The 26,327-nt window shown below is 53.6% G+C and overlaps 1 protein-coding gene across 5 annotated transcripts in view; it reads right to left on the reverse strand.

Annotated features, from left to right (window-relative positions):
* Positions 1–26,327, reverse strand: part of Gse1 (Gse1 coiled-coil protein) — a 343,505-nt gene that overhangs the window by 87,671 nt on the left and 229,507 nt on the right. Inside the window, exon 1 of one of the 5 annotated variants that reach the window (XM_057754213.1) lies at positions 682–1,566. The exons of 3 other annotated variants lie outside the window; for them this stretch is intronic. In XM_057754213.1, coding sequence (XP_057610196.1) covers positions 682–718 — 37 coding nt within the window. In that variant the 5' untranslated portion in view covers positions 719–1,566. Of the gene's footprint in view, positions 1–681; positions 1,567–26,327 lie in introns of those variants that run through there. One more of the 5 variants, XM_057754216.1, reaches the window with a different exon arrangement.

Consider the following 26,327-nt stretch of genomic DNA (forward strand, 5'->3'; position numbering starts at 1 on the left):
CCCCTACTCCTACAGCACGCCAACACCTCTGCATCTCACAGATGCCCTAGCTTCAACAGAAACAGTGTGCCAGGGCTCAGGGAAAGAAGGAAATAAAAATCCAGCTCATTCTTAGAACAAGCGGCCACACGCAGCCCAGCCCTCCCGACCTGCGGTCACGTGGAGTCGGACCCGGGGGTACCCGAGGGGGAAGACACCCGGAGGGCCGGGTTCCCACGCCCGCCTGCTCGCCCTGGGCTCTCCTGCTTCCCTCGCGCCCGCGTGCAAGTATCTTAAGGGTGGAGGGGCTCCCCAGCTCTCCCGTGGTGGCCCCCGAAACTGAAAGTTGCAGGGCAGCGGCTGTCAGCGCGCACCGAGGCGCAGGAAACAGGAAGCCGCGCGCGCTGCGGCCGCGGCCCCTCCCGGCCTCGCACAACAAAACCTTCCAGGGAATCGGGAGGGGGCGGCAGGGCCAGGGGGGCCCCCCAGGTCGCCGCCCGCGGGAAAGTAACTTCACACCCGCGCGATCGCGCCCTGGGCTCAGCGCCGCCGGCTCCGCGCAGACAAAAGGAGAGAGACGCGCACCGGGCCGGGCGCCCCACGCGGCAGCGCGCACCGAGCGGGCAGCCGAGCCGCGCGCCCCTGTGCGCCCCTACGCGCCCTGGCCTGGAGACCCGAGGACCCGGCGCACCACTCGCTTACCTGGTAAGTAATAGAGAGGCGGCTTCAGTCCAAACATGGCTCAGGTTAGAATTCCATAGTGGCCAGAGAGGGACGAAGAAGGAAATGAGAAAAAAAAAATTCAAGCCCAGCAATGAAACAAAACCAGTGTCCAAGCCACGGCACTCAAAAATGTCCAAAACAATAAAATAAAGGCAAAGATGAAATCCCCCGAGCGCTGGGGGTAGAAACCAGTTTGTGTGTTTTTTCCTTTCCCCTCTCCAAGAAGATCAAAGGCTGTCTCTCAGTCCAGCGCCCGGGCAGGTTCGGCCACCTCGGCCCGAGCAGATCCACAGTGAGGTAATTGACCAAGGAAGGGCCGGAGCCTCCACAGCGGACCGGCGTCTTCGCCGCGTGTGTATTTTCTGCCTTTTGGACTTGAGATGCAAATTAAAAAAAAAAAAAAGGAGGGGGAGCTGGTGGAGGGAAGAGGGCGGGAGAGCAGAAGAGGAGAGAGAAAAATAAAGGGGGGGCGGTGAGGGTGATGAAATTGGGGGTTAAGGTCTTCAGGGATTACTCATTGGAAAGAAAGAGACAGGAGAGAGAGAGAGAGAGAGAGAGAGAGAGAGAGAGAGAGAGAGAGAGAGAGAGAGAGAGAGAGAGAGAGAGAGGAAAAGGGAGAGAAAAAAAGCACCCCCTAAGACGTGCGAACAGCAATCTCGCCTCCATTCAGCCATTTGAATGTCAAGGGCGAGGGTCAAGAGACCTGTTTCCAACAGGGTTTCACGTTCAGAACCAGAAGGGAAAAGGAAGGGGGGCGGCGGGAGGGGGCATCTGGTTGCCAAGGAGAAATCGGCTTTGTTTTCGTTTCCCCTTAGCTACTGGGTGAGGAGGGGCGGGGTGCAGAGAGGAGGAGGGGGGCGCTCGGCAGGGGTGCTGGGGGTGGAGAAAATTAATACCCAAACAGCCAAGAAGTACCGAGGGGCAGATTTCGCCTAGTCAATAGGAGAGGCGGCGGCGACAAACAAGTCTTGGGCTAGGGACGCTAGCGAGGGCAGGCTCCCCTCCCCCCTCGCCACCAGCACCCCCCCTTTTTGGTTATCTCCCCGCCCGGCGTCCCACCACTGACTCAGACGGAGGGGGTGGGGAGGAGGGAGAGGAGGAGGAGGAACTCGCGGGGGCGCAGCCGGCAGGAGCAGGAGAGCGGGAGGCAAGAGCGCGCGGCGGTGGAGAGCCCCTCGATCAATTTTCATGCAAGAATCATTATCGGTAAATTGGAAAGCTGGCTGCCTGACAGCAGATTTGTCTCTCCTAATGAAAGCGAAAGGGAAGGGGCGCAGCGGCGGGCGGCTCCTTCCGTCTGCGCTGCGTCCTCCTGGAGCTGCCGGTTGCGCGCCGCGGTGACGAAGAGTCCCACTTGCGACCTGCCCGTGCGCGGCCGCAGAGCCTTACAGACCAGACCCGCCGCCGAGGGACAGCAGCGGATGCTCCCGCTTCGGATTGCACGATTCTCTCCTCTGTCCGGGAGCGGGCCGTTTGCAAACAGTGGGCGGCTGCGGGCGCCGCGGGGCCCCCCTCTGGCTGCCCAACTCCGCACTCTGGCCGCCGGCCCGCCCTCGCTCCTCCCCACCCACGTCTGACAGCTGCGGGAGCCGGGAGCACGACCCCACCCCCCCACGACCATGCCACGGGGAGGCCGGGACCGCCCTTTGTGCAGCCCGCTGGGGGCTGTGGAGACCGCGCCCGGGAGAGCTAGGGACGGCGGTTGGCCTCTCTTTCCTTTCCTCCCGCCCCCCCCCCACGCCCTACCCCTTAAAAAATCCCTGTTGCAAGTGTAATCAAATGCTTGATACCATCTCCCACACTCTCCTGCACCCGGGCATTATCAGATCCGGGAAGGCATGCTTCCAGGCAAACAGACCTAATAAATGCTATTACTGGGACTCTGCAAGCCCCGGCTGCACCATAGTAACGAGAGCCCGGCTAATTTGGTTTAAGCAAACGACCGACTGCACTGAGCGTGAGTGTGGCGCCTGTATCTCCCCTCCCCAGCCGCCGTGCGTTCACACCAGCTCAAGAAGGCCCCAAGTGATAATTCCCCAAATCGAAGGGGAAAAAACCCTGCCGCCAAACCACATCCTGTGCGCTCATTGTCCAGCCCAGCGATTTTAAAGAGACAGCATCCATTTACCCACACACCAGCCCCTTCTACTAAACGCACGCGGCAAAGCAAGTATCAAGATGCGACCATTTGTTTTTCAAGTCCTTTTACTGAAGTTCTCCCCCACCGCAGTGGCGCAACTGACTGGGATCCTAACTCGGTGACACTAAGGGTCACCTTTTGACCCCAGAGCCTCAAGTCCTAGCCCGCAGGTACGCACAGCAGGCGCGTGGTCGTGCCAAGCGGGGGTTTATGCCACGGCTCTCTGATCTCGGACCCATCACGGGTCTCCAACCAGTGCCCCCAAGATCCTAATAAACTCGGTGGCTTCAGATGACAGCCAAACTTCCAAAATACCAGACACCAGAGGAGATCTCTAGAGGGCACTTTGAGGGAGGTGGGGACCCAGCCTTCTGACTCTGGCTGCACGACCTCTGCGGCCCCGGGAGGGCGCTGCAGCGGGCCTCTGACCGCTCTGCCCCACGTGACCCCAGAGGTCAAGCCGGGCCCTAGGCTGCGGCCCTTTTTTTGGGGGAGGGGCGGCCTGTAAGGTGAGGACACACAGGCGGGGCTGGAGTGTCTAGGGACACCACCTTCATCACCTGCCGGCACGATTCAGGGAGCTCCGGATGGTAGTTTAGGGACCAGATGTCACCTACACACATACACCCCGCCCTGACCTCTCATAAGTACTTAGGGGGAAAAATAAAGACTATTTTTAAAAGCCCCTAAACTATCAGTTTGTGTTGTCACTCTTTTATTGGTTTTTAATTCTCCGGGATTATGGGGAACAACAGTAGTAATTAATACGAAACCTTCCTCCACTGTATATGCTAATGGCAGGAGCCATAAAAATTAATTTGCAAACATGTCATTACACAATAGCTATACAGGCAATAAACCTGTAATTATGGGCCAATCACAGGCAGGGTACAGAGGGAGGATGCTCCCCCAATAGGCTGGGCACCCCCCTCCTTTCCCTGCTAAAAGTAGAGGAAGTCATTCTGAAAGGAGCCGTCCTTCTTGGAGCCACCTGTGGAGAAAGAGCTGTCCAGACTGGAGTCCAAACTGCCCGGTTTATGTGCCACTCCTCAGGCCAGTGGGGACCCATAGTGGGCAGGGGAGACCTGGGAGAGTGCTGGGCCAGGGAAGAACGGGCACAGAGGAGCCCCACTGTGGTGGGCCAGCTGCACCTAACATCCCTGTATCACTGTGCCTCCTCAAAGACAAACCTCTCTCCTAATAAGAATTCCAATGCCTGCATCCAATTATGGAGACCGTGCGGGCCAAGCCCTAATTGCTTAGAGCCGCACCCTGGGGAAGGAGGCTAGCTGTGTGCTGTTACTGATAGCCTGGCTCCTTTGCCCGAGCCTGGAAGCTCAAAGTAGGTTAGTGATAGGAACTTCTGGAGGGTGGAACACTATGCACTCTGCTGGGGGAGAGTGGTCGTCCCACAGCCCCGCAAAAACCTGGTGCCCAAACAGCCAGGAATACAAAGCCCCCTCCCACCCCTAGCAGCCAGCTCAGTGCTGGCTGTCTTTGAATGGTTGGGTTGTTTGACTAATGTGGCTGAACAGGGAAGCTGGCTGCACTTTCTCTTTCCCACTGGCCCCTGAGGCTTTGCTGTGGTGGGTGGAGCCCATCACTACAGCCATTCATATCCCAGGGGGAGCCAGCCCTCCATCAGGCATGTCTGTGGCCTCCTTCAGATGGGACACGAGCCCAATGCTCCCACCACAAACCATGTGGGCACACCATTACCAGCTGTGGGTGTCTGGATAAGGCTATTGCCTCCCCGGGTTTTACCCCAGAAGGTTTCTGTGAAAGGAAAGGTGGTCCTTGACTCTCTCTGTCCCTCTCTTCTCCCAAAGTCTGCTGAGCCAGTATCCCCTCTCTTTTTAATGTGTGGAGGGGTTGATGAAGAAGAGGCAGCAATGGGGGGGCTGGACCACCCAGGAACCATCCTTCCTCTGGGCCTTTTGGGAGGCAGGGACACCACAGGCCATTCTTCCTCTTAGCTCCAGAGAGACACCACCCTGAAAGCCACCCAAGATCAGGAAGAGAGGTGCTGGCGACATCACCCCCCCATTTGTCAATAGGAAAGAAGGTAGGGGTCCAGGCCACCCTGAGGAGATGCATGAAACCAGGAGGTCCCCATTCTGAAGATGCAGCACCCACGCTAGCTGCCCCTTCAACACGGAGGGGCCCCCACACTCCCTCTAGCAGGGCTACTCTTGCAAGGGCTCAGATACAGCCCAGCCAGTCCCAGTCAGCTGAAACACAGTAAAAATAGACTCTCACATGCTAAGGCAGGCAGCTCCCTGCCAGCTGTGCCCATCACCCATCATGTGCCATGCCCCCCAGGCCAGGAGGCCAGCTTGCCTTCCTGAGGAGGTGCACAGAAGGAACCCTCATTGCCATAGACTCTAGGAAAGAGCGGAGCCTGGAGTACCAAGGCTGCATGGTTCCTAGGACATGCTGGATCCTCCAGGTGCCCACCTGTCCCCCTTAGCATGGTGGTGAGGCAGCAGGTACTTCCTAGGAGCTCAGTCTGGGCCAGGCGCTGCTCCGACTGCTCTTCATAGGTGACCCAGCGAATCCTTTGGGCCATCTTGCTTTAGGTCACCCTTCACAATTCCGTTTTCCAAATGAGGCACAGAGAAGCTTGAGCACCTTCTCCAACGACTCAGAGCCGGTAGATGGCTAGAACTAAGGTTTGAGCCTTGGAAGCCGGTGTCTAAACCCTATGTGCCCTGTCTCCTCATCTGAAAGTTGAGGTGGATCACTCATACATGCCAGGAGAAGACCGATGTGGGTGCTTCCAGCACCTGGCCTGCTTGGGAACTCCACAGACAGCTGTGATGACTTCCCAGGCTATGGAACAATGGAGACACCACCAGCAGTGGTAGGTTCAGCTCTGTCCCCCCTGCTCTTCAGTGGCTTTATCAGTATTTGGGGGACTTGCCCACCCCCACCAGACAGACACATTGTCTTGTGACTTTGCAACGCTTAATGCTAAACACCAGGGGTGTGAGGTCAGCTGCCCAAGGGCACAAAGGGACTGGTGACACCCGTTTCACCCTCGGGCTCTGGTCCACAGGTGACAGCAAGCCCCTGAGATAAGTAAGTCCAAGATTGTGAGAGAAAGGTCTGTGCTCACAGCTGGCTGTGACAGCTGTGTGTTTGGGAGGGATTGTTTCCTTCTTTGTGAGAGGTGTCTATTTTCACGCCTTCTCCCCTGACCAGGTATTGCCCATCTTGGGGGTCTCACAAAAATTCTGGGGTCCAAGCCTGGTCCTGCCCTGTGCAGTGGGTTAAATGGTGGCCTGTCAAAGACCTGACCAGGTACCCAGGCCTGCGACCTGTTTCCAAAGAAGTCTGAGCAGGTTTGATGAAGTTTAGGATCCTTCCTGAGTACTGGGGTGACCCATGGAGAGGGCCAGGTGAGGTGAAACACCTGTAATCCTACCATTTGGGAAACTAAAGCAGAAAGAAAAAAGGAACACCCAGCTGACTACAGAGACTGGCAGGACTTGGAAAGGGGAGGAGCTGGGCTTGGACTATCCCAACACTGGAGGCAGAGGCAGGAAGATCCCTGCAGACTGAGACTAGCCTGGTCCGAACCACAGACTCTTCCAGAGCTACATACTGACTTTTACCAAACGTACAACACACACACACCGACACACAAACACACACCCCGACACACACACACAATCACCGAACACCAAAAAGAGGAGAGTATAAATAGAGCGAATCAGGAGAGAAGCCATGTGAGGCCAGAGACAGAAGCAGGAGTGATGGAACCACAGCCATGGAAAGCTGCAGCCCCAGGCACTGGAGAAGCTGAAGCGCCTCCTGCAGCCTCCAGAGGGAGCAGAGCCGGTGACTCTGACCTGACTTCAGTCACTGGACAGTCAGAAAGTCTCTGGCTTCATAGAGGTCACTCGGTTTGTGGTGATTCATTACCATAGCTCCAGGGGCCTCATCTCTCTGGTCCCCTCTGTAACAGTGATCTGCTCCTGTTAGCCTGCCCCCAGAGGGGCTCAGGTCAGCTGGCTTGTATCAGGTCCTGGGCGAGGAGTGTCAGGAATCCTGCAGCAGTCTGGCACCCAGAAACCAACAACCCCATGGGACCTGAGGCTTTCTAGCGTCATGGCCACCCTTCTGGTTTCAAATGGTGACACACATGTCTAGTGGGTTTTGGGAACAGGCATGGCCCAAGGCCATCAGCTTGGCCATCTGCCTCAGAGACAGATCGCCTTCCTGAGGCTCCACCCAGGAGCACAGGCTCTGGTCCCTGGAGGCTCCATTAGGTCCAGGACATCAGTGACCTTTCCTTCCAACCTCCCCAAATTGTGGGACCTAGTTTAAGGCAAGAGAAGGAGATGGAAAGCCTGGCTTGCCATGTCAGGCCTGGCTAGGAGAGATGTCCCATGTGAGCCTGTGCTTGCTCTTTCTGGGGGTGCATGGCCTTGAACCCAGTACTGAAGATAGCAGCATCCCCATCAGCTCTTCCACAGTGTCCATAGCAAAGGGCCCTGCCCCACCCCTTCTCAGCTGTCCATCACACAGACACATGCTTACTGTCAGGTAACAAGTGTTCCCCCAAGTGAGGCCTTCAGGATGACTCTGACGGTGTCTCCGGCACAGCCCAGCTGTCCCCTTAGCAGGCATCAGCTCCTTTCCCAGCTCCGGGTCACATACTTCAGCTTTAAGAAGACAGACTCATCACTGCCAGAAGAGTAAACCTGTCTGTCTTCATTCTCCCCATTCCTCCCACGAGATGCTAAGGCCAGAGAAGTCAAATGGCCCTAAGTCACAAAGTCCAGAAAAGGAAATCCACAGATTAGACCCTACACAGAGTGACAGACAGTCAGGTAGGGCCTCTTCCTCTCCCAGAAGCGCATTTGAGGTTTAAGGTATTTATCTCTGTGTATATGTGCATGCCATAGCATGTGTGTGGAGGTCAGAGGGCAGTTTGCCAGGGTTGGTTTTCTCCTTCTACAGTGTGGGTCCTGGGGATCTAACTCAGGACATCAGAACTAGCAGCAAGCACTCTGCCTGCTGAGCCAGCTTGCCAGCCCTATTTGATTTTTATTGACTGAACCATTTCATTTTTGCAGTGCAAGGTCAGGCCCCTGGACTCTTCTTGTTAGTTGGCTCTGTTTCAGCCTTGACTTCCTCTTTGATCTTGGAACCAGCAACAAGATTTTCCCCCAAAACTTCTTGAGTCAAGATTTTGCCTTGTATTTTGGGCCAACCTTGAATCCTGGATCCTTCTGGTAAGACCTCCAGGACAACCACCACATCTAGATAAAAATCTTTTCTTTGTTGTTGTCTTTTTTAAAAAAATCATTTATTTTTATTGCATGCGCACACTGGTGTTTTGCCTGCACGTGCATCTGTGTGAAGGTGTTGGAACTCCTGGAGCTGGAGTTACAGACAGGAGTGAGCTGCTGTGTGGGTGTGTTGGGAATTGAACTCAGGTCCTCTAGAGGAGCAGCCTGTGCTCTTAACCACTGAGCCATCTTTCCAGTCCATTGTCTTGTTTTTATTTGTTGTCATTTTTGTTTTGAGAAAGGGTCTTACTATGTAGTCCTAGCTGATATTTAAATCAGAGAGGTTTGCCTGACTCTATTTTTTTCTTTTTTTTTTTTTTGAGACAGAGCCTCTCAGGATAGGATGACAGCTGTATACTACCTTGCTTGGTTTATGAAGTGCTACAGATGGTACCCAGCCTTTGTGCAGGACAGGTAAACACTCTTAACAACTGAGCTACACCCCCAGCTCCAAACCCCTTTTAAAGCCTCTGTAAAAACAAACAAACCAGCAGAAAACAGTTATGGCCAGATAGTGGTGGCACATGCCTTTAATCCCAGCACTCAAGAGACAGAGGCAGGTGGATCTCTGAGTTTGAGGTCAGTCTGGTCTACAGAGTGAGTTCCAGGCCAGCCAGAGCCATTCTGTCTCAAAAACAAACAAACAAACAGCCATATATGTTTCACTTTTTTGTTTGTTTTATGTATGAATGTTTGCATGTATGTGCAACAGGTGTATGCAATGCCCTTAGTGACCAGAAGAGGGCACTAAATCCCCTGAACTAGAGTTACAGGCAGTTGTGAGGCACTATATGGGTGCTGGAAACTTGACCTCGGTCTTACACAAGAGCTGAAAGTGCTCTTAACCTATTCTCCAGCCATTGAACCCCGTTTAAATGTAGCACTATCCAAGCTGGACTTCTTGGTGCCTCAGGCCCTTTAATCCTATCACTTGGGAGGGTGAAGCAGATTGGATTGGGATTCAGAGTGAGCTGAGGTCAGTTTGGGAAATTTAGTGAAGTTCTGTCTCACAATAAAAAGTAAAAAGAAGGCCGGGAAGTGGTGGTGCATGCCTTTAATCCCAGCACTGGGGAGACTGAGACAGAGACAGGTGGATCTCTGTGAGTTCAAGGCCAGCCTAGTCTAGAAGCTCCAAAGCTACAGAGAAACCCTGTCTCAAAACAAAACAAACAAAAACAAATAAAAAAAAAAGTAAAAAGAGGGCCAAGGACACAGCTCAGTGGTTAGCACTTGCTTAGCTTGTACAAGGCCCTGGATTCAATCCCCAGTACTATGCAATCAATGAATGAATACTCGAATCACTGGACCAATTAAAAAGAAAATCCACAAAAGGAGAAGCAACATGTGTGAGGAAGGGGGAAGGGATCCATGCTCCCCTCCACCACTCTGTGGAGCTGAGTCTAACTTCCCATCTACGGCCTGGGTTTTCAGGAAGTCTCCAAAAGTCTGGGCAAAGGGCCCAATTCCCATGGTGCTCCATGGGGACTGGCCAGCCACGGGGCTTATCTTTGGAAGTGGCCCTCTGCTGTCTCACATCTTGGACTTCCTGGCCACATCGAGACCTCACAGCTCTGGTCAGGTAATGTTGTGCTTCAACATAGCCTAGAAAGGAGCTGTTGGAGCCCCAACAGGTAACCTGCAGAGGGCACAGGTAGACAGCCTCCACTGTCCTGGCTTTTTGTCATTTCGCTCTGCCTCCTACCCTAGGTCAACCTACTAGGTTTTCTTCTCACCCGAGGGCCTCTCTACCACCAGTCTGTGGCTGTTCAGTGGGAGAGGCCTGTCACTCACACAAGCCAGCAGTGATGCATACCACACAGTTCTCTGGCCCCCAAGGCATGGTTCCTACAGGCTGGCTCCTACTAGGCCCTGCTTCTCATAATGCAGGGCAGGAAAAGAAAGTCAGACACACAGCCCCTCCACACCTCAAAACCAAAGCCACTGAGTCACTGTGTCAATTCTCCAGCTTGTCAGTGGCCACAGCGCCTGTCTATCCTTGGCTAGCCCTCTTGGGGCCTGAACACTTCCCTAGCCTGGGATGTCTCCTGGGACAGCCCTTGCATTCTGCCTCGGGTACTACAGGGCTCTCAGGTGTTAAGCGGCAGCCTCAGTTGTGACAGTCAATGTGTCCTCTGACAGGACCACCTTGGAGAACACAGCTGCAGGTTGAGAATCACTTCCCTAAGTCCCAGAGTGGAACTGGAGTCACTTAAGGCCTGGTTCACCTCCGGTTACCGACCTCAGAAAGCACTTGGCTTCCTCTACCCCTGGAGGTACCAAACTGGGGGCTCAGTCCTCCAATGCAACCGATTCTTCCCATTTGGCTAAAATCAGTGGTTTCTGGTGGGAAACTTCACAGGAGGAGGATAGCTCCTGAGTGCCCAGGCACCAGAAAAGCCCTATTCGGGCCAGACATTGGACCATGAGGACTCAGTCTCACAAGATAAAGAGGCAAAGCCAGCCAGGCTCCGATTTTGGCCTGGACACTTGTCCCAAGTCCATATCCAGGGCTCCTGGGTGAACTATCCCAGAATTGCCTCTGTTCCCCACCAGGTGTAGGACACAGCTGGATGCCAAGGAGCAGATGGGCCGAGGGGAGGAAGCCAGGCTCCAGCAGCCTTCTTGCCCCACCCCAGAGACTGTGGCTCTGGCCTTCTTGTGCTTTCTGTATCTTCTGTAGGTCACTTCAACCAAATGATCAGAGGGCCTTCCAGGTTGACACGTCCAGGCTTCAGACACACAGACATGCCATCTGCTTATCTTGGCATTTAAGAACCAGACCAGGCTTCCGAAGAAAAGGCTGCCCTGTGTGCAGCTTGCTTCTCCTTTGCCTGTAGACCTGAGGGTGGCTCTCCCACTTCCTGCACCCTGGCCCAGCCCTGTTCGCTCGTAAGTGTTAGAAAGCAGAAGCAGAAGTCAGCCGGTGGGGGAGTTACTGAGTGAACCCTGAACCCTGGACTGCATAGGAAGAGCCTGTCTCAACAACAGCGTAGCAGGTAAGAAAGGCCAGTGAGCTAGCCCAGCCGACAGAGTGCTGGCCTGGCACTCCTGGAGCCCTGACTTCCATTCCCTAATACACAAACAGGTTGCAGGGGTGCATACCTGTAATGCCAGGACTTGGGAGTTGGGGGGGGGGTCAGAAGCTCAAGGTCATCCTCAGCTACTACTGCTTCAAGGCTAGCCTATGCGAGACCCTGTTGGGAGAAAACAGAAAAAAAGAAGCAGCATGGTGTTGGGGTATACACCTGTAATTCCAGGCTTGAAAGGCTGAACAGAGGATCACTGCAAGTTGGAGATTATCTTTGGTTACACAGTAAGTTCCATGACAGCCTGAATGAGACCCTGTCTCAAACAAACCCAAATAAAGAAGAAATTGAAGCATGTAACTTAAAAAAATAATAATAAAAGGCCCTGTGTCCTGTGCTTTGAATTGTTTAAAATATTTTTTTTCAGGGGCTGGAGGGATAGTTCAGCAGCTAAGAGTTCCTACTGCTCTTCCGGAGGACCTGAGTTCAGTTCCTAGCACCCAGGGTGGGTGGCTCACAACTGTGTAACTCCAGCTCCAAGGGATCTGATGCCCTCTTCTGGTTTCCGAGGGTACTGCACTCATGTGCACATACCTACATCATACAGACACACACATAATTTGTTTGTTTGAGACAGGTTCTTACTATGTAGCTTTGGCTGTCTAAAACTCACTCTGTAGAGATCAGGCTGTCCTGGGACTCACAGAGATCCACCTGCCTCTGTCTCTGAGTGCTGGGATTAAAGGTGTGCACCACCAGGCCTAACTATATAACTTTTTAAAAAAATTGCCACAGCTGGGCGGTGGTGGCGCACGCCTTTAATCCCAGCACTCAGGAGGCAGAGACAGGCAGATCTCTATGAGTTCGAGGACAGCCTAGCCTATAGAGCTAGTTCTAGGACAGGTTCCAAAGCTACAGAGAAACCCTGTCTCAAAAAACCATTAGAAAAAAAAATTGCCAGGCGGCGGTGGCATACACCTTTAATTAATCCCAGCTCTCAGGAGGCAGAGGCAGGCTGAGCTCTAAGTTCAAGGCCAGCTTGGTCTACTAGCAAGTTCCAGGACAGTCAGTGCTACACAGAGAAACACTCTGTCTTAAAATACCAAAACTGTAAGAAATAAAAATAAAAATCTTTTGAAAATAATTCTTCAAATGACACTCAAGGCTGACCTCTGACCTCACATATACAAGCATAAACATACACACACATACCAAGGTTCCTCAAGGTTAGACGGCTCAGGCATGGGTAAAGAAAGCTGTGTCCAAGCCCGACAACTTGAATTCAGTCCCCAGACAACACATGGTGGAAGGAGGGAACCTTCCAGCTCATACAAGTTGTCCTCTGACCTATACACACACACACACACCCAGTGTCACACATGTCCCCCTCACATATAATAAACAAATAAATAATAAATAAAAATTTTAAAATATTCCTCAGGGCCTGGAGAGATGGCTTAGTGGTTAAGAGCACTGGCTGCTCTTCCAGAGGATCCAGGTTCAATTCCTAGCGCCCTAGACAGCTGTCTGTAATTCTAGTTCCAGGGAATCTAACGCCCTCACACAGACATGCAGGGAAAACACTAATGCACATGAAATAAAAAGTAATAATAATAAGTTCCTCAAATACACCGGTCACATGGTTGAACAACCTGGCTGTAAAATCAAGTGTCCTAATTTAGGACTGAGCGACAACAGCAGTCAGCCAAAGCAGGTCTAGAACTAGCTCTCTGAGGGGCCAGGGTGATGGGCCCCGTTAGTTGCCCAAGGCAGCCAGCAGAGAGGGGAGTGTGGCTGACAGACTGCAGCTTATCCATCCCCTATGACACTCTGTGCAGAGACAAGACATAATGAAAATCCAGCCGAGGCCTGGAAATGGCCTCCACCACTGAGAAATACAGCACTCAGGCTGAGGCGGAAAGCCTTATCCTTCAGGCCAAAGCGAGCCCCCCCTGCCGCTATAATTTCAGCTCTCAGGCTTTATTAGGCCTCGTGGCCTCTTGCTCAAAGCCTCTGCCAGGAACTCTTTCTGTGGGGGCAATTTTGGTGCCTGCAATTAGCTGAACAGGCATGTTTGTCCCCGCTAAAGCACTCAATTGCAGGTATAATTAGGTTTCTTCACCCCTGAAATCTGCAGAGAGTGCCCGCCTCGACTAACTGCACCCACAATTAAGTGCTTACTGCATATGGCTGGAGCCGGGGAACGCGCACGTGGCTAATAGCGGGGACAGCAGACAAGTTTGCAAAAACAAGATGCTGCCACAGAAATCCAGCCTTTTTTGCATTTGTTGTTCAAACTGCTCTGTCCAGCTGGGAATAATGTGGAAAGACAAACACGTCAATTAGGCAAGGTCGGTACATAAATAAACCAGGCACTCCTTCATTAAGCCCCTTACAGGAGTGGGCAGGGCTGAGAGGGGACTCATGGGGAGTCGGGAGCTGGGCCCAGTCCCCTGGATCTCCATAAGCACCAGGTGTGTGTGGTGTGTCATGCTGGCCAAGATGGTGGACTGGGGGAGCCCTACCTACTTCAGTGAAAGGACATGGAGACTTGGGGACTGGAAAGGAGTGAGTGGGAGATGGGAAATCACAGGCCCCAAGGGCAAGAGGGACATTATGCTAGGGAAGGAAATGGCATTGTCTTCCACCCTGTCCAGAGAATGGCAGGGAGGGCCAGAGCCTGCCTCTGTGTGGTAGAGCTTTGAGGGCTGGAGTTACAGATGGCCGTGAGTCACCATGTGGGGCTCTGAGGCCTGCACAGCCTCCTGGAGAGCAGGTGTGCTCTTCCTGACCCCTCTTCCTACTCCTGCTACTGTGACCTCACTGGTACCAGAATCCCGGCACTCAGGAGGCAGAGGAAGGTGGATCTGTGAGTTCCAGGACAGCCAGGGCTACACAGAAAAACCCTGTCTCAAAAAACCAAAATAAAGAAAGGAAGAAGGGAGGGAGGGTGGGAGGGAGGGAGGAAGGGAGGGAGGGAAGAAGGAAAAGAAAAAAAGATGGTGGTACCCAAACCAAGCCTACAGGTCTCTCTAAAATACCTTCAGTCAAGACGCTGGTCCTGGCCAGGCCCCCAGCTGCAGTCACTTTGTTTGTTTGTTTTTCCTTTTTTTTCCCCCCAATTCAGAGTTTTTCTGTGAAAAAGTCCTGGCTGTCCTGAAACTCACTATGTAGATTTCGAACTCACAGAATTCTGCCTGCCTCTGCCTTCTGAGGGCTGGGATTAAAGGTGTGCGCCACCACTGCCCAGTCTGCAGTCAGGTTTTAAAAAGGAAAGGGCATGGGGCCTGATAGGAGGCAAGCCTCCACTGAGGGACAAGAGGCTGCTGGGATCGTGCGTGACTTCTGTACACCCTGCTTCTAGACTCCCACCAAGTTGCCACATCGTCCTGAACAGTAAACCTGACAGACAACAGGCCCCAGGCAGGCCCCAAAGAAGGCTTGCCTGCTTTTCCTCTTCTTATTCCTCTCCTCTCCCACTGGTGGCAAAGCTTTGATAAAAAACTTATTATCTGGGCTGGAGAGATGGTTCAGCAGTTAAGAGCATTGGCTGTTCTTCCAGAGGACCTGGGTTCAACTGCCAGCACCCACATAGCGACTGACAACCACCTGTAAGTTCCAGGGGACCCAGATGCCCTCTTCTGGCTTCCTCAGGTACAGCACAGACACACAATTCAGGCAAAGCACTCATGCACATAGAATCAGGAAAACCTCCGTTGCCCATGAACCAGGCAAGTGGCCACAGAAGGCTCCAGAGTGTATCAGCAACAGAGTAGAACGATCACTGTGCCTTCTTTCGCCTCCCTCTTTGGGTCTGGGTCATCTGCTCTCAGTACAGCTACATATGAGAGAGGCTGGGAGCCCAGGAGGGTGGCCACCTAGAAGGTTGGTGACATGTTCCACAACAACCAGGAGACCTGGTCTCAGGGGCCTGTGTTCCTACTAAGGCCTGGCTCCTGCATTCCACCTACGCTAGCGTTGCCAGTTGCTTTGTGCCCCAGTGCTGCACTGGCTCTCCACAGGGCTTCTTCCACCAAGGTCTGGATTAGGATAACACCCCCTGGGACCTATTCCAAACAGTCGTCCCCCTGCAAACTCTGTCCCTCACTCCTTACTCCAGGCAGTGTTTTAACATTTAATCTCTGGTTTTACACTTACTCCTTACTCCAGGCAGTGTTTTAACATTTAATCTCTGGTTTTACACTTTCTTTTTCTCCATTATTTTTTTTTTCTAAAATTTGTGTCTCTGCATGTGTATTTGTGAGTATGCGCACACCAGTGCAGTACCTGCGGAGACCAGAGAGGGCGCTGGATCCCCTGGAGCTGTAGTTACAGGCCGGTCTTGAGCCACCTGGTTTGGATGCTGGGAATTGGACCCAGATGTTTTTGAGGTGCTGGGCATGGTCATCAGGTCTGGTGTGGGCAAGAGTGGGGCTGGCCTCTCCCCCCTACTCCATTGGGGTGGCCTGAGACTTGAGGCTCACCCACTGTCTCTGGTTCCCTTTTCACTCTCCTGGGGCTCTTGCCCCTCGAGCCCTTCCAAGACCTCCTCTGTCAACATCAGTCTTAAGTGACTTTTCTTAGTCAGTGCCCGAGTCATCCGCACCTGATCCATCCTTGGTGAGCCCCAGAGTCCTCCTTAACATCTCACCCCTGTCCCAGTGCCCCCAGGTGGTTTGGAGACCACTCTTTCTCACAGCTAAAATGATGTGAGATGGCCTTCAAAGCCATATATGGGCAGTAATTATCCTTGAGAGGGTCTGGGACCACACAAATCTGCCACGTGTGGCCTTTCTGTGCCTCAGTTTCCCTTCTGTGCTGAATATAGAAGTGTGGAAGTTTCTAGGTCCCTGATGCTACAGGAAGGTCCTACTGTACCTGGTGGCTGACCCACAGCAGATTCCCAGGGGAGGGACAGGCTGCTTTGGGCTCAAAGGAGCCAGTAGCCCTACTGCACTTTGGCCCCATCTCTAGGGAATGAGCTGAGAGCCCCACAGGCCCTGGCTGAGTCCAGAAGTGGTCCTGCTGGTCTACCAGAGCCTCTGCAATTATATTCCTAGCGGCCCTTAGAGTGTTCATCTTGGATGATTATAGCCCAAGCTGAGGCATAGACTAGCGGGTGGTCAAGAAATGGCAGTCTGAAATAGAGCGGGTCCCTAAGAAATGCCTGCCTGGAATACAGAAGGCACTTACTAAATGCACCTGGGGTAGGACCTGAGGTAATCTACAACGCTCTGTGACCTCTGACCCAGGGCCTGGGCCCACCAGAGAGCTGGCCGGGCGGCTCACCCACTTCTCCTTTCACTAGCCACCCCGCCCCGTCTTATCAGCAGAGTCCCTGCCGGTAAGTTCTGTAAGCCCTGGGTGACAGTGGTTTTGCTTTCTTCTCCTTGTCTCTGGGAAGCCTGAGAAGAAGGCGACCTTTACCCCCTCCCCCTTCCACTCACAGGCACAAAGATTCCTGCAGTTATGTGACCCCGTGGCCAAGCCAAGGAGAAGAAATGCCTAGGTTGGGCTTGCTCCCGGACACCCTGAGGCTCCAGGGAACAGGTGGCCAAAGGGCTTGTTCTAACAAGGTGCAATCCTGGCTTTGAACTTGCTGGATCTCCATCGTGGCAACCACAGGAGACCAGGTTGGTCAGAGGCACAGGCAGGCCTGATTCAGCTCCCCTAGTCTAGCCTGATCTCCCTGGCTGAGATCCTGTGGGACATGGCCTTGTTACAGTGTATGCACCATGGTCCCCAAAAGGAAGACTACAAAGAAAGAAAAACAAAAGATGGACCTCCTCCCAACCTGCTGCGGAGGGGTGGGATGGGGGGGTGGGGTGGGGGGGATGGGGATGGGAACTCTAAAGATGCTATGCTCAGTGAAACAGAGACAGGCCTGTGTGGGGTAGGTAAGTTGCCTCATGTCTAAAACAACACTCAGAATGGTCACAGGTTCAAGGCCGGCCTGGGTTATACAGCCTGGGCTACAGGGTGAAATCTTGTCTCAGAAAACTAAAACTGGGGCTGAGCTATAGCTCAGTTGGTAGATTGCTTGCCTAGCATGAAGGACACCCTGGCTTCCAATCCTAGCATGGGGGAAAAAAATCACACAAGGTGGTACGTGCCCATAATTCTAATACAGGGAGATGGAGGCAGAGCTTCGGAAGTTCAAGGTCATCCTTGTTGACGTAGGTATTATAGTAAGTCTGAGGCCAGCTTGCCTAGGAGAGATCACGTCTCAAAGACCAAAATAAAACAACAAAGAATCCTCAACTCAGGAAACCCTGGATCACAGAGGCTGCTAGCGGAGGGGCTCGACCACACCCACGTCCTAGCTAGCACCTTCCCTAACCAGCTAAACTCCCAGTGATAGCCCCAAGGCAGAGTGTGACAGTAGAATTACTTCTTAAATTCCAGCTCCACTAATCTGCTAAACTCAGAGGCCCCTTCCCTCTAAAGTCTGTGACCACCACATCCCAGCTTTAAGACTCTGAGTGACCTGTGTTACCAAAGGGGCGGGTGTTCCCTCAGATCTGTCTCCCCAAGTCTGTCTATTGAACGGGAAAAGAACTGATATTAATCAGTGGGTGGTGATATTTCCCATAGTTCCAGAGCTGTGAGGAACACAAAGCCGAGGTGCAAACTACATTACGACGTTCGCATAGACTTTGAATTAGAAGCTAAAGTCTCCACAGGGTGAGTTGAACACTACCTGCCACTGACTGTCGTCCCCCTGAACATACATCCCTCCAGCCACACCCCATGCCAAGCCAGGCACTCTTGTTGGAATACCTCATTCAACCAGAAGCATTGTCCGCAGCTCAAGTTCTACTCCGTGGTGGGGCTGTTTATCCCCCATTATCCTTTTCCTGTCCTAGGTCCAGCACCTGGCCTCTCCCTGAACCCATTGTCTTGGGACTCAGGGCCATCCGGTCTGTCTTAGGGGAGGACAAGGGAGCCCCCCCCCCCCCTGTTTCCTCAGACTCCAAGTCTCTTGACCAAATAAACATAACCACACAAAAGACATTCAGGCCAGACCAGGAGCCTTGAGGGGTAGGGGAGGCCAGAAGGGCTGGCTGGGGGCCAAGGTCACAGAGCATTGTCTGAGAGGCCATGGGAGCCATCCCTGGTCTTTGAAAGGTAGAGCCACCCCAAATCTGTCTATTAGCAGAAGCCAGGCTGGGGCACCTGCATGTCCATCCTGGAGAGGAGGATGCCTTCTTTGGTCCCTCCCTGACCCCATATGTACATGATGCCACACCCTCCATGGGGCCTCTCATGTCCCTTGTGCACATTCTCTACAGGAGTGACGGCCTACCACAGATGAGAACCATCTGCAGCCCCATGAGGACATCCCTACATCCTCCCCCCAGGCTCCCTGCCCCACCACCACCTGCCCTTCTAGCCCCAGGATCCTTGGTTGGGGCCATGAATGTCACACTGGCAGATGGATTAGTGTTCCCAGCACTGTTCTCCAAGATAGACCATGGAAACATGATCACTGTGGTCTCAGGGTCTCTGTTCTATACCTCCCAGGCACCCATAGAGGCCTGATGATGGCCTCACCCACTCCCTGTGTGAGTGCCTACTGTTCTCCCATGGCCTCCTGGTACCCTCTTCCCAATAGGCATCTGCCCTGAAGTCCTCCACCTGGGCCTGACCTAGCCAGGCTATGAGTAGATAATCATGGAGACAAGATGCATGGTTACCCTAGAGCAGGAGGTGAAAACTAACCCAGCAGCAATTTAGGCCCAAGTGGCTCAGCCAGGCATGGAGGGGAAGAGATGACCCCAGGGTACATCATACCCTCTAGGTTAGGGAAGGCAGGGTAGCAGAGTGTCCCAGGATGAACTTTTGGGTGCAGATGAGACCTCTGGGCGAAACACCTTATACCCAGATCTGGATCCTTCCCAGCTCCACTCAGGGCTCCACTCCCCTTAGACCCTCTCAAAAGAGGGAGTCAGCCAGGCTTGGTAGTGCACACCTTTAAACCCAGCACTTAAGAGACAGAGGGAAGTGGATCTCTGTGAGTTTGAGACCAGCTTTATCTACACAGTAAGTGCAGAAATAAGGGCTTTGTAGAGACCCTGTCTCAAAAGGCAAATCAAACCAAACCAAGCCAAATCAAAAAGGGGAGCCATTCTGGGGCTGTGATCATTCCCTCCATGTCGGATCTGTGCGCTAACCTGGCTGCTTTAGGAGACTTCAGAAGGGAACTTTCCATCTGAGTCTCAGATTTCACCGAGCACACTTTATCCCTGGGTCCTCGGGTGCACTGCAGTCCTGGGTGGTGGTGGTGGGGCAGTTCACAGGGTTGCCACCCATGATTGGATGCTAGTAGGGTTTCCACAAGGGCTTGACTTCTCCAGGGAAAATCTCAGAGGAAAAATGGCCCTCTTCACTGCTCTGGGCTGTGCTGCCTGCCCCTCTTGCCGGCTCAGCTACAAATCCTCCAGCGATGGCCTCTTTCCGACATTCCCAAAGCCCCCTCCGCCCCAGATGGCGCGTGCACTGGGCTCTGATAAGATGGCCTCTCTGGAGCGGATCCATTCACGCCCTTGCTCCCCGCGGCCTCCGGCTCTCATAATTCCTTTCTGATCTTACCCAGGGCACCCAGGCAGGCTGTGAGGCAGGCAGGATAATCCATTTTAGAGATTGATCAATATCGCTAGGAGCCTTTTAAATGGTTCCACAGGCTTCAAGGAGCCAGGGCAGATGGCTGAGCTGGAAACCAAGGAGCCAGGGGGTGACGGGAGGGCAGGTGCTGCCAGTGTGCGTTTCCAGACAGCCCTCTCATTTCCAACTTTGAGTGTGGGTTTCAATCAAGGCAGAGAGGCTGAGTACATGCAGGCAGGTTGTGCAGTGCACCATGGGTGAGGCAGTGAGGACCAGCAGGCTGTGCAGTGTGCCAAGGGTGGGGCAATGAGGACCAGCAGGCTGTGCAGTGCACCAAGGGTGGGGCAGAGAGGACCAGCAGGGTGTGCAGTGCACCAAGGGTGGGGCAGAGAGGACCAGCAGGGTGTGCAGTGCACCAAGGGCAGGGTAGAGAGAACCAGCAGCTGTGCAGTGCACCTAGGGCGGGGCAGAGAGGACCAGCAGGCTGTGCAGTGCACCTAGGGTGGGGCAGTGAGGACCAGCAGGCTGTGCAGTGCACCTAGCAGAGAGGACCAGCAGGCTGTGCAGTGCACCTAGCAGAGAGGACCAGCAGGCAAGTGTGTAGCTAACTCATATAGCTCAGCAGTACCCAGGCACCCACAGAAGCCCTTGTTCCACTCTAATTTGCACCAAGGATCTTATAGACAACACTGGTTTGGCTCCAAGGGACAGAGGTATGCCTGGTAGCCAGTTGCCTGGCTCTGGGTTCCAGACACCTTGTCCTGTCTCTACCCCTGGCCCAGCTCACAGTCCCAATAGAGCCCTACCCACAAACAGGCCCACTGCCACTTGTGCCGGTCATTGTATAGGAAACCGTGCTCAGCAGCTCAAGAGCAGGAGGCCAGAAGGGCCAGAGATTCCCAGGTGAGATGGGGGGCAAGATGTTCCCAGGTAGCTGGGGCCACCTGGCTCCTATACTATTTCCAAGAGGAATGCACACTGGGGCAGCCAGCACTTCAGTGAGAAGGTAGGAACTCAGGTTTAAGTGTGGGAAAAAAAATAAGTATAAAGGACTAGTTTTTATTTTTAAAAAGATGTATTTATTCATTATGTATATAGTGTTCTGCCTGCATACCAGAAGAGGTCACCAGAACTCATCATAGATGGTTGTGAGTTACCATGTGGTTGCTGAGAATTGAACTCAGAACCTCTGGAAGAGCAGCCAGTGCTCTTAACCTCTGAGCTGTCTCTCCAGCCCAGGACTAGGTTTTTTAAAATATTAGCGCTAGTCTTACAAAATAAGACCCTGTACTGAGGCCAAGGAAAACACAGCTGCTGACCACAGCCAGGCCAGTGAGGTCCCCACCTGTCCCAGCTGGGGGGCCTGCCTGATGCCCAGCTGCCCTGGTGGCCTTCACCATACACAGTTCCTCATTGCCTTGCAGGGACCACCCTTACCCCAACTCCTCCGCGGCAGGGCCCCTTTCACCTGCCCACACTCCACAGTCCTTAAAAACATTTCCAGGCTGAAGCTGAGCCTCCGGGCCCCTGCTTCCCTAAGGCATTGCCACAACCTCCCCTGCCACCCTGCTCCAGGAAACCTGCTGGTGCCTCAGCCCAGGAGTCTTAATGGCTCCCACTCGGGAGTAGGAAGTGGCTTCTCACAGTGTTCCTCTCTTCCACCTGCAGGTCACCTGTCCCAAGGCTTTCCTCTGCCTGTGGCACCTCATCTCCAGCCATGCATATGACCTTGGAGTTTCAGATAACAACAACATGCCTATTTGGGATGCCACCCATGAGAGTGCCCCTCTTCTGCTGGACTCTGCTGAATAATCTTTCCTGACCGCCACCAAGGGACAACAGCCCTGCCCTGAAACTCCATCCTTCACCCCCTTTCACCCCATTCCATAGTTTCCATAGCAACCCACTCACTTGTCTCTGGGTGCCTGCCAAGGCAGGGTACCTGTCTCTGTTTAGCTTGGAATGGCACCCGGGGCTGACCTCCGTGCCTGTGGGTGCCCAGTATGCCACTCATAAGTTTTTCTTCCCTGCCCACCTCTCTGGCACAATCCCAGCCCTTTCTCTGCTTGAATGCCTCTCACCTGTGTTCTTCCGCCTCTTCCTGGATGCCTGTTTTCTCCATGCCTAGCAGGCAAACTCTAACTCGCCCACCGAAAGCTGTGACGAGCGCCTGTTCAAAGCAACATTCCTTTATCCCCTTCACCTCCAAAGCAGTGACCCCCCCTTCCAACAGTCACCCCATACACATTTGCTGTCATACAGGCCATCTATTTCATTTTCATCTTTTATTTTATTATATTTACTTGGTATTGGGGGTGGGGAGCAGGTGGCACACGTGACAGACAGTGCACGCCACAGCGTGAGGACAAGTTAAAAGAGTCAGGTCTCTTTTTCTGTGATGTGAGTTCTCAAGATCAAATTCAGGCCCTCAGTCTTGGCAGCAAGCAGCTTTATCTGATGAGCCACACTGCTGGCCTCTATGTCCATCTTTGTGAGCACTTTGTGTCACGCTCTTCTAGATGTCATGTGTGTGGGGTTTACAGCTAACTACTGTCCTCAGAGGGAATTGTGCCCTGTGCCCTGCAGAAGGCTTCTGTGCCCCTAGTAAGTGACCATTGCCTCCTCTGCAGGTTGGTGCCATCTCTGAGCCCGTGAGCCTCATCTTGGGCTCCACACCGGCTGCTCTGGTCCACCTGCAGCTCTATAGGCAGGTTGTTCCTTCACAGTGGTGTGCAATCAGTCTTCATAACTCTCTGCTTGAAGGGTGTGAACACAGGTGAGGGGGGTCCTGGAACAGGCAAGGAGAGCAGCTGGTGGTACCCACCAGGCTCCCAGAGGTACCTGTGTGCTGCCACTGGATCAGCTCCTCCTCTGGACCACCTGGGTGTCACAGGGGATGCAGGGGGAGACCTCTGGAGGCTGTCCCCAAACCCCACTTCTTGGGCCGTGTCTAGCCTGGCACTTCCGCTATGAACTTACTTTACCATCCACACCGTGGCTGCTGAAACAAATGAACTCACTGCACACTGACAAGTAGTAATTCATCCAGTAGAGTTCTTAAGACATCAACACCACCTAGCAATAAATGGTGGCCTTTCTGAGCTAAAGGTGGGGACAGGTTAAAAGCTGATGCCCAGAGCTGTAGAGATGCATTGCTGGTTAAGAACATGTCCTGCTCTTGCAGAGGATCAGAGGTCAGTTCACAGCATTCACGTAGCAGCTCACAACCACCTGCAACCCCAGCTCCAGAGGCCCGGACACCCCCTCTTCTGGTCTCTGTGGGCACCGCATTCATACGCATCTACCCCCTCCCCCTTGACGCCCATTGTGTTGGGCCCCTCTTGACATATGTGCAGCCACCAAGGGCTGGGGCCAAGCTTGGGTTCCCATGCCCCTCTATTGACCCTGTCCTTCATCTGCCACATGGGATCAGGATACAGGCTCACACCCCAGAGGCCTAGACCTAGCATGGAGTAAATGCTGCTGGTGCCAGCAAGGCTTCTTATAGGGTGCTAGGCACAGGGAGGTACAGAGATATCTTATCAGGGTGTCAGAATTGGAGCACTGGTAGCCCAGTGCCCACAGGCTATGGAAGGAGATTGAGGTTCAAGTAGCTCTATACAGCTTAGCCGGGGGCTGTCACCCTGGAGCTAGGACATCAGAAGCACTAAGAGGAAATCCACAAGTGCTCCCTGGATCAGGTAAGTCCAGCCCATCCGTTCCTGTACTGGCATCCAGGATGTAGGTAGGAGACTGAAGGTGGACCCAGGCTCAGCCATGGGCACCCTCATTCAACTAGGTCTGAATGCAGGTACTAACATTCAAGACTTCCAGCAGGTCTGCACATGTAAGACTTACTCTACCTGCTTCAGAGGAAGAAACTGCAAACCAGAGAGGTTTAGAAGCTTGACTAGGATCAGCAAGCAACTAGGGAAACAAGATGTCAATCAAAACATCAAAACACTGTGAGAACAAAGAGCTGAGTGTAGGCACGGCTCACCCAGCTCTTCTTCCTTCCTTCCTTCCTTCCTTCCTTCCTTCCTTCCTTCCTTCCTTCCTTCCTTCCTTCCTCCTTCCTCCTTCCTCCTTCCTTCCTTCTCCTTTTTTGAGACAGGGTATCACTCTGTAGCTTTGGAGCCTGTCCTGTAACTTGCTCTGTAGACTAGGCTGGCCTCGAACTCACATAGATCCACCTGCCTCTGCCTCTTGAGTTCTGGGATTAAAGGCATGAGCTACTGCTGCCCGGCTTCACCATGCTCTTGAGAAGCATGCAGAGTGCTCGGGATGAGAACCTGTACTCTGGGCTCTGTATGTAAGAGCGGGCTGGGCTCCACCCTGATGAAGTCCACCAACCCACCATGCACCAGGATCAAGCATCAGTGGACAAGGAGGATAAGTCTGGACCGCCTGGCTCCCACAGCTCTTGGTAACCTCAGATCTTCAAACAGCTTTCCTACAAGGCCATATTCCTGATGAGAGGCCACCCTGGGCCTGTTGACCCTCTGAAGTGAAGGTCCATGGTTGGAGGAAGAGAGAACAACTTGTATTTCCAAGGGAGAGATGTCTATCATACTGGGATAAAGATGCGGCAATAGAGTTGACTATGGTAGGGAGGTCAGATGCCTATGACCAGGAGTTTCCTGGGGTTCAGGACTCACTAAGTCCCTGTTTCTGTGCACGGCTGTGGGAGGCTGGAAGCTGCTTGGTGTAGTGACTGACAGTGCTGTGACCAGAGGTGTCTTGCAGCAGAGGTTGCAGGAAGTGGTGGCGACCCCAGGGGATCCAGGTCTGCTGAGGATGGGGTTTGGGCCCTTATAAGCATATCTTCCCACTCTGAGTCACTAGTGGCCCTTTCCACAGGTGATGTGGGGCTTTAGGAGGGCCTGGAAAAGCGAGAGGGCCAGCATGTGAGGTAGTCTGTCATTTCACCCTCCCCGGGCTGTGCTATTCTGATCCCTCTGGGTACCCAAGATGTTGAAGGCTTTCAGATCCCTCTGGGGAGCTGCGCACCCTCAGTTTTAAATCTCAGGTTTGGACTAGGCTCTCAGGCTGGAATGCTAACAGATCCAAGTAGTACGCACCTGTGGTACCAAGTCCCCTGAGGGGTGGAAGAGGGCTTCAGGTCAACAGGTGCCCTAACTTCCTCTTTTGCCTGCAGCACCTCTGCTGTGACAAAGGCTGCAGAACAGGGCACTGTCCCAGGCTTGATATGCCAACCATCATGGCTACCACACACATCCCAAGCTGCAGGAGCAGCCTGACAACACAACCCAGAGAAGGCTGACAATCTTTTCCAGAAACACACAGCCAGCAGGAGGCACCAGCAGGCAGGATCCCCGTGTGTTCTGCACTCAAGGCCTGAGCTCTAACCGGACTTCACCTCATTGCTGAGGGGAAAGTCAAGCCCAGCCCCCCATCAGGGAGCAAATGTCCTACAGACCAGCTCTGGGGAGGCTGTGAGGCTGTGGAATACAGAGCCTCTCATCACCCAGGACCAGCAGGCTCCAGCTGAGAACTTTAATTAAGAGAAGAGCAGCTGGTCCTTCAGTATAGGTGGGGGATACAAGGCCCAACTGAGACACTCAGGGGTCTGAGAACCAGTGTCATCTTCCACCCAGGGCCCTCCTTAACAGCCAGGAGGCTAAAACTGTCCCTTAGCTCTCCTTGTCTCAGGTTGTGGTGGCAGCTGGGCAGGTGTGGGAGCCTTTCCTGGGGAACTCTCAGGTTCCTGCAGTGACCAGGGAGCCTGCCAGGGTTACCCTGAAACCTACCTAGGTTCAGAGCAGCTCAGAGGACCCTCCCCCCAGTATTTCCTGGGAATTGCATCATCTCCAGCTGCTGGGTTGGGGGCAGGAGGAAGCTGGGCTCCCTTAATCAGTCCCCAGGGCTTTTCCTACCGCACCCAACCCAAAGGCCATTTCATCAGCCAACACACTGCTGCCTTTGAGAGGACCCCCACTGCACCTGGCACTCACTTCCACACCACAGGCAAAGCCACTGAGAAACAAAGGACTCAGAGGAGCTGGCCTATTCCCTCTGCTGGTGGCTAGGAGAATCTCAGTTATCCCAACTGCAGGATGGGCACGTGCCTCTTATGAGCCAGCCACCATGCAAAGCCATGCAGAGGGTCCTTAGGGCTGAAGGGACCTTGTGGCAGACTCGCCCACTAGCCAGTGACGGAATGTGGGGTGGAATATGGTCAAGGTGTGTGACACCGTCACAGCTCTGGGGTGGGGGGCAAGAGTGTAGGGGCAGATGAGGAGGATCCATAGAGAAGTAGCTTCCTGGTATGTCCCACACCTAACAGGCCTGTTGAGGGGGGAGGGGAGGGGCTATTGAGGCTCTGAGGCTGGGGCCAGGAAGGGCAATCCTGTAAGTCCTTACAGCTCCCCACTCCCAGTCTGATGCAAGAGAGAGTGGGTATGGCCTACCTTCCAAAGGCCCTCACCCCACAGACCTCTGGGAATTCCTAGGCTGCAAAAGGAGGGCAGAGGTAGGTCCTTTCCTGCCTCCCCTGCTGGCCAGGACTGTCATGACATGTGAGCGCCGCCCAGT

The sequence above is a fragment of the Chionomys nivalis genome, chromosome 21 (genome assembly GCF_950005125.1).
Source record: "Chionomys nivalis chromosome 21, mChiNiv1.1, whole genome shotgun sequence".
Lineage (NCBI taxonomy): Eukaryota > Metazoa > Chordata > Mammalia > Rodentia > Cricetidae > Chionomys > Chionomys nivalis.